This window comes from Gavialis gangeticus, unplaced genomic scaffold (assembly GCF_001723915.1).
Source record: "Gavialis gangeticus isolate Ggan-Ray unplaced genomic scaffold, GavGan_comp1, whole genome shotgun sequence".
NCBI lineage: Eukaryota > Metazoa > Chordata > Crocodylia > Gavialidae > Gavialis > Gavialis gangeticus.
Genome location: NW_017729034.1, coordinates 73716477 through 73724503, shown reverse-complemented (window position 1 = coordinate 73724503; position 8027 = coordinate 73716477). Strand labels below are relative to the sequence as shown.

Below are 8027 nucleotides of genomic sequence, written 5' to 3'. Positions count from 1 at the left end.
GCAGTAGGACCCAGGAGGAGCCGGCAGTAGGACACAGCAGCCCAGCCCCACTCCAACCCCAGTCATTCCCCTGCCTTCCTGCCCCCACACAGCTCCAGCACCATGTGGCTCCTGGCTGCATCACCAGACCATGGAAGCGCAGGGCCCATGCCGGTACCCGTGTGTGTGTGGGGAGGGGGGGTGAGTTCCACATACACACCTGACCATACATATACACCCACACACCCCCTTGCACTGCCATACACGCAGACCCAGCCACCCTCCCCCACACAAACTCCATACCCACCCACACCTCACGTATCCACCCGCATCTCACATGGTCCCTCACCCCACACCCACATCCCGTATCCCCCCCCCACAAATATCCACACCTTCCCCCACATACCCGTACACCCACAGCCCACCATAAACCTATACCTCCCCCCCACAAGATTAAAAAGTAAGACTTAATTTTAAGCTATTATATACAATTACCTCTATGTACACTACACAAAGACATGTAAACCAGGACAACAATATTTTTTTAAATCAAATCAATGAATGTTTGCTTTTTAAAATATAATTTGGTATTTTTCTGGTTCTGAGATGGCAAAAGCCGTTGCTGAAAGGAGTACTTTCGGGGGTAAAGGGAGGGACTTCTGGTGGCAAAAATCAGGGGTTAGGGGGCAGGACATCCCATCACAAGATGACAACCAGGGGGTGGAACACCTGTCGGGGGCAGGGTTACCCATGTGGCCCTCAACAGCTTGCCGAAACTTGGTAAGCGGCCCTCTGCCTGAAATAATTGCCCACTCCCATGCTAGAAAGTGAAGGGATGTCTGTTCAAAATCACTAGAGAGTGTTCTTACAAGAAGTTATGAAAGAGCATTTCAGCAGAGGATGGTGAAGTACTTACAAAAGCTACAGGGAAACTAGACAATCTTAAAATCCACTTAGCAAAGCCCTTGCAATTCCCATTTCAAGGTAGAAAAAACAATAAATAAAATAGAACAAAGAAAGGTAACCTAATTCAGAGTACTTTATTAACTACAAAGTTCTCTGTAATTGTCCTCAGTTCCTGACAGCTTGTCCTTCATTACCAGCACATGGGAAATTATAATTAAGCATATTAGAAAACAGACAAATCGGAGATGTCCAAAAATAAGGTTTCTCTGCTATTGTAACTATCAAAAATATTTTAAACGTATTATAAAATTGAACTCAATTTTAGCAGCATCTTTTATATTTCCCAGAATAAGTGTTTAAAAAGCACTAACCAAAGAAGAGCCCTCTTTTTAAAAACAATCAGATTAAAAAAGAAAGTGTCAAGCTGTCGTACCTCAATTCAGAATTGTCCCAGTCTGCCCCCACTCCTCAAATGGGAGCATAAGGGCAATAATATATACAAATTAAATGCTTGGTGCAGGCAGGCTTCTCAGCATAATATTGCTTGGCTGTTCTGTTGAGGTTTTGCACACATTCATAAAAATAACGGCATTTTTAGCTGATCCCAATAGATTTTCTCTGCAGCTGCATCACTTGAAAAAGGCTTTTTGTTCCAATTCTCAAAATCTTAAGTATTGCAAGTAATTTTTTTCAAACATCTCAATTATGATTTCTGTGTTGTGATGACTTTAAGGGCTTGATTGGGCTACAAATGTGCTTTGAAAAAATAAGAAGACGACGTGCCCATGAAAAACACCAGTGGTTCAATGCCGAATATTGAATATACAGTTGTAAACTCGCAGAGCACATGGCTGGGTAGGTTTTTTTGGCAGAGCCATAGTTTCAACCTGCAGTGATGCTAAAGATATTAGCAAATTAGCACTGCAAAGCTTGCCAGCATATTCGCCAGAGTCCTGCTCATTCTCTCACTGCTGTAATTAAAACTAATTATTTTCTAAAACATAGTAATACATGAATATGTGCAATAATCATTTTGTAGTGGGCAATCTGTGAAGAATTTTTAAAGCAATTTTTCCCCGTCTCCTTGGCATGTTCTGCTGCATGCCTCCCTAGCGCAAGCCAGCATTGTCATTTTGCAGGAGAGCAAACCAGTCTTATAACAGAGAGGTTTTATGATGTTTTATTTAAAGAAAGATGTTTTTCTAATTCTAATAGTTTATCGATTTTGTAGACATTTTCTTCACCTTTCTGCCTCATGGTTTTCTCTGTCCTCCTTTTGCCTTTCCTGAATCTTAAAAAAAGTATATCAAATACAAAGGCTGTCTTGCATACAATCCCAGTCTTTAGACAACGTCGTGTGCGAATGGTTTTCTTCAGGAAAGTTCAGCTGGTGTCTAGTTCGTGATCTTGAGCTGTATGCATTGATTTGGTAGCATGGCCTCTTTCAGAACATGCTCTTGTCAGGTATTATCTATTTTACTTGAATATATCTTCTTGCATTTTCATTGGAAATCTAGAAACACAACAGCTACACAGCAATCCTAATATACTTAGCACTTCATCAGTGGGCTAAAAATAATTACCTAACCCTCATAGCACCCAGCTGAAGAAGCTCTGTGGTATTATCTCAGCAGGTAGTGTTTGCTTTAGTCCCACCTGATTTCTGCACAAGCGGAAAAAGTTTGATGGCCACTTCTCCCATAGAGTGGACTTTACTGCTTATAATTCAGTAATTGGAAGATAAAAGTTTCAGAATCTACAGGGTTTGAGTTACTTAAATGAAAAGCTCACATAACCCAGGACTTCATATTGAAGACAGAAGAAATAGTAAGGTACTCTGCCGGCCATCGCATTGAATTGATAGGTAATTCAGATTTTCACACTTTTCCCCCAGTATTTACACAATCAACAACATTTGCACAGGTTTGGCTTATGTTGTTGTGCTCTATTAAAGTGAAAGATGAAACAATTTCCAAAGACCATCATCCTCCTACAGTGCAACAATCATGTTTATAAACAGCTGCAAGCCAGCCAGTGGTATTAGAAATGTATTTGTGCTTTTTGAAATGTTTTGCTTTGTAATTGTTGTATTCTTTTTTGTTTTACTATGTTTATTTTTTATATCTTTTATATATTTTAAAATGTCACTTTTTCGCGTAACTTTAAGAGGTTTCCAGGTTTCCAGATACTATATGTAAAGAAGGAGAGTGGACGGTGGAGTACCCATCAGTGTTTTACAGCAGGAAGGATTTTCTTACAAACATAATCATGCCTAAAATGTTTCTCCTGTTTTCGATTAGCACCTATGGGTCTTGCAGATATGATGACACCTGGTGAGTCCAAACTGCCCCTCCCTCTCAAAGCAGATGGCAAAGAAGAAGGACCCCCACAGCCTGAGAGCAAGTCAAAGGTATTTCCTTTCTCCGCACGTGGTGTTGGTTTGGCCCAGCAGAAGTCTGCTATGTTGTCTTTCATTCTCTGATTTTGGCCTACCCTCATTTGGTCTTTCCTGCATGCCTTTCCATTCATGTGCAATCTGTTTGTTTGTTTCTTTTCTTTTATATTTTTTCCTTCATTGTGTGGATCTGAAAGTTACTAGTTCTTATGGCATTTTAACTCGCGGGGGCAAAGCAACCCAAGCAAAACAGTTGCGTGGGAATTCGGCTTAGCCAGGTGGGCGGGAAAGGAGGGTCTTGCCTGGTTTCAATACTTGCAGCCATTTTTCTCTGCCTTCAGTTATAGCTTCCTGTTTTGGCCGCCTCAGCAGCAGCATACTTTAATATTTTGCTTTCTTGCCTTATTTGATAAAATAAGGTGAACAGCTTTTTTTTTTTCTTTCTTTCATAAGGGGAAACCCATGCTTAGCATTCCATGTGAGCTTGAAGTAAGCATGGTGGCTTAGTTACTTGAGCCAAGCATCCAGCAAACTTTCCAAATTATACTAATTAACAATGTTGTTTTAATAACTTTTATATATATTTATATATTTATATATGTGTGTGTTTTCTGTATGTGTTTCTCTGTTTATATATATTTTATATATAAAGAATTGGTCAGTCTGTTAAACTGGATGTATCTTTTTTGTTTTTAATAAAGTTTGCCCTGCCTTTGTCATATATATTTTTTTTATTCCTCTACCACAGGATAGCTACAGCTCACAGGGTATTTCTCAGCCCCCAACCCCAGGCAACCTGCCAGTCCCTTCCCCAATGTCCCCAAGCTCTGCTAGCATCTCCTCATTTCATGGAGATGAAAGTGATAGCATTAGCAGCCCAGGCTGGCCAAAGACTCCATCAAGCCCTGTAAGTGGCTCTGGTTTTTTTGGTTTTTTTATTTTTTTATTTTTTTGTAATTAATTATATTTTAATGCTTGCTTGTTTGTTTTATAAATTCTTTTTCTTCATTATCCACTAAAGGATTTTCTTTCTTTATAATAATAGGGCTAAATTCTGCTCTCTGACACATGCACACAACTCCCACTGGCTTGGCTTCAGTGGAACCTGAGCATGCCTTTCTGAGGGCAAAATTTGGTCCAGTAGTCATTTAAAAAAAAGAGAGAGTAAAATTTGTGCATCATACAAGCTTGCTGTCTGGTAATACAGCAGTTGTTGTGAAAAAAACACATCCTTCCCATAATGCATCAGCTTACAGAGCATGCCAATTGTGTTGATGAGGACATCACATTTCTGTTAATGGGCCCAAACTCCTTTGCACAACTGACTTCACTAAATGTTTGCTTCTCTATTTATTAGTGTTACACTGAATACAAAAAAAATCTCCCCCTTACAGAAAGTAAATGTGCAGCCAGTTTCTGAATTACAGGCTCAGCACCATACCAGGCAGTTCAAACCAGCTGGTCATGTACTGATCTGAAACATTTTTAATTCCAAATATTCTCTCTGGAAAAAGGCTCTTGAGACACACAGCCTAAAATAATACCAAGTCTGATTTGTTTCACTGAGTTGGTTTGAAATGCTCCAAAATATTCTTGAAAAGTTAATGAATGTGTATTTTTATAAAGCTACTTTTTAGGTAAAGAGAGTTATTCACAATAGAAATAGGATATACAGAAAAATCTGTACCCAGCCCAGCACAAGGTTTAACATTTAAATAAGGCACCTGTTTCTAGGTGAGAGAGATGCAAAGAACTAAAAATAGGAAGAAAGACAAAAAAAAGATAATGTTAACATAAGCGTATATGGGGGTTTGGCCCATTGCTGACCATTTGACAATTTTTAATTGATTCTTATAAACAAGGAAAGTATATGTTGTTCCTTCTTTAGTAAAAAATAATTTATTGCAGCAAAATACTGCAAAAATGGTTATACTAGGAATATAAAGCTCTTTTTCAGTGTTCATATTCAGTTAACTTAGCAACATCTCTTCAAAAACACTTTAATTTTCACAAGGAGAGATATTGAAGAGTCTGTCTCAGGTGAAAGAGAGAAAAGCAATTTGGAGAGGAAAGAAAGTTTAGCCATACAGAAATTGAAAGTCTAGTCAACACCCTGAAAAAGGGGGATGTTATTAATCATCAATGTCCTGCTTCAGCAGATAGATCTGGAGGCTGAAGAGTCAGTTGTACCCAGAAATGTTTCTAGACTCTGCACAATCCAGGGTAACTAACAATTTGCTTTTCTGAGGACGTGGTTAAGCTCTTAGCCATCTCATCTGTGAAGACAAGTTCCTACACAAAGGGCGACATTATTTCTAATGTAGAGGTCCCATGTAAGACCTGTTGAGGTACATAGGATTTATCTAATAGAGTCAAATCCAGTTTCAAAAATCCGTGTTCAGACCTTCTGCACTGGAGTAAATTTTACCTTAAAAGAATCAGGGATGTAAGGGAGAACAGAGGAAGTATTGGGATAAAAATGGACCACCTTAAATTTGATGCCTTTTTGGCACTGACTTTGAGTCTCAGAAGGCAGCTGACATTGTTTGTTCCCACTGTGTCCTTATTTTAATAACATTGCTACAATTGATGACCAGAAATGGGGTTTGTTTGGTTTTTTTTGGGGGGGGGAGATAACTGCATAAATGCACAACCAATTCATGTTCTCTGGGAGACTGGAAATGTCCAGAGTGAAAGGGCATTCCTGAGTTCTTGTTATTGCTTAATACATCTCAGAAACCATCACCAGCATATATTTTTGTTGCCTCTTAAAATTAACAGAAAATGTTGTAATATACAAGTGGAAGACATAGGAGGAATTATGTTGGTGTTTCATCACAGATAACCTCTCCCAATGTGCTCTTCTTTACAAATACGACATTATACCTAATGTTCAGAGTTATAGTAATGAAACCACAGTGTGTCAGTACATAGGTCTGAATGACTGGAGTAGAACCAGTTTGGGAAGCTGTAGAATGATAGGTAATAATTGAGGCCAACTAACTTATCCTTTTTTATCTGGGAGACCAGTCCATAAAACAACTGCAGGTTACATTGGCACCAGTTTTCTGATCTTGATTGGAGTGATTATTGAGAGCTCCCCATCCCTGCAGGGATATATCAGAATATCTCTGTTTGTTAATTTATTAATCATATTGTCCCAAAAACCTTTAAAGTTGCTTCAAGTGCTGTGTTTCCACTACAATTTCTGATTCCTCTAGAGAGCTAGGCTATGGGTGAACAGGGTTAGCTTCTGAGTATCCCTACGCCTCTAAAGTTAGGGTGACTGTATTATTTTGAGGAAAATACATTGTGGGGGGGGCAACATATCCACTCATACATGCACACACGCCTGCCCCACTCAGGTGCCCAAGCCCCAGTCCCAGCCCGCTCCCCTGGCCTGCTCTGACCCAGCTGATCCCCACCCCAGGGAGGAGGAGCGGTGCTCAGCCTGGCCTGCCCCCCCAGCCTCTGGCCGCTGCTCAGGAGGTGCTGGGCCAGGCACATGCAGGTGTGCTTCAGTTTTAGCCAACCAGTTGGGACGCCAGGATAGCCTATGAAATCTGGACTGCCCTGGCCAAACTGTACCTGTAGTACATCATTTCTTTCAGTGATTTTTTTTTTATGGAGATAGGGAGAGAAAGATTCAGAGAACAGATTTTATACTATTATGTTTTGCAGATCTCTTGGTGGGTAGTTACAGTGATATTGCTATACTGTATTGTCATCTGGCTGTTTCTAGGCTCCATACCCAAGTGGGACAAAATGGGTTGAAATTTATTAGTGTAGAATTTGAAAATGCATATAGGTCTATGCGAGAGAAAGAAGGCATTCATACCGAGTCATTGTGGCATGAAGTCAAACATTCGGGTTATGAAAACCTCCTAGAACACAGTGAAACTCTTCCCTCTGTATATTTGCATACAACATTACAGTAGAGACAGCTGAAAGGTACATTTTTGCCACAGGGCTGGAAATGAGGGATTTGCAAAATCTGCAGAATCCTTCAGGCAAGAAAATAAATAAATAAATAAACCGTAACGTCAGTGACAGTGCACTGTCTCTTGCAAGAGTCCTTTTCAGATTTCAGGTGTGGGCAGTTGTGCCTGCCTGCATACTCTGTGTTGGTGTCATGAAATAGGGCTTGGTAATAATGTAAATATTGACAAACTCTTCATTCCAGTGGGAGTAAGCAGGCAGTAGGCAGAGTTATAAATATCTGTATCTTTCTGTCCGTTTGTGCACTCAAACGCAGACATGTTCAGAGACAGCTACCTCCAGCTAAAATCTAAAAAGAACCCTTGCAGGAGACAATGAACTTCTCAAGGAACTTCATTTGTTCACCCGATTCTACAGACTTGCCATAGAAATCATGGAAAAGCTTTGTTCTTTGAAGCATGACTGCCTACTTAGTTGTGTTATAAATTATATGTAGCGTGAAACAAGTGAAATGTGGAAATGAGCTGAGTTTTTCACATCATGCTAAACCATCTCCCACTTAAACAAGACTGGTCATCTCTTAAAAGAGCCCAGGGGCTAGAATAGTAGAAAATATGATACGGGGTGGGACTTGGTCAAGAAGTGGTATAGAGCAGTGGTTCTCATATCTTTTTGTACCAGGAACCATTTTTAAACATTGATGGCCAGTCCCAACCCAGTGCCCCTCACTCCTGACCCAGTGCCCCCTGGCCGCAATGACGGGTCCCAATCAGCCCCTTGCAGGCTGGAGCTCTGCCAGCCTGCAGGG

General features: G+C 40.3%; 1 protein-coding gene across 5 annotated transcripts in view; it reads left to right on the top strand.

Moving 5' to 3' along the window:
- The window catches only part of ARID1B (AT-rich interaction domain 1B), a 583022-nt gene that overhangs the window by 516904 nt on the left and 58091 nt on the right, over positions 1-8027 (top strand). For 4 of the 5 annotated variants that reach the window (XM_019526890.1, XM_019526889.1, XM_019526886.1 and 1 more), the window contains 2 exons: positions 3186-3295; positions 4029-4187. In XM_019526890.1, coding sequence (XP_019382435.1) covers positions 3186-3295; positions 4029-4187 — 269 coding nt within the window. The remainder of the gene's footprint in view (positions 1-3185; positions 3296-4028; positions 4188-8027) is intronic. The other variant, XM_019526887.1, reaches the window with a different exon arrangement.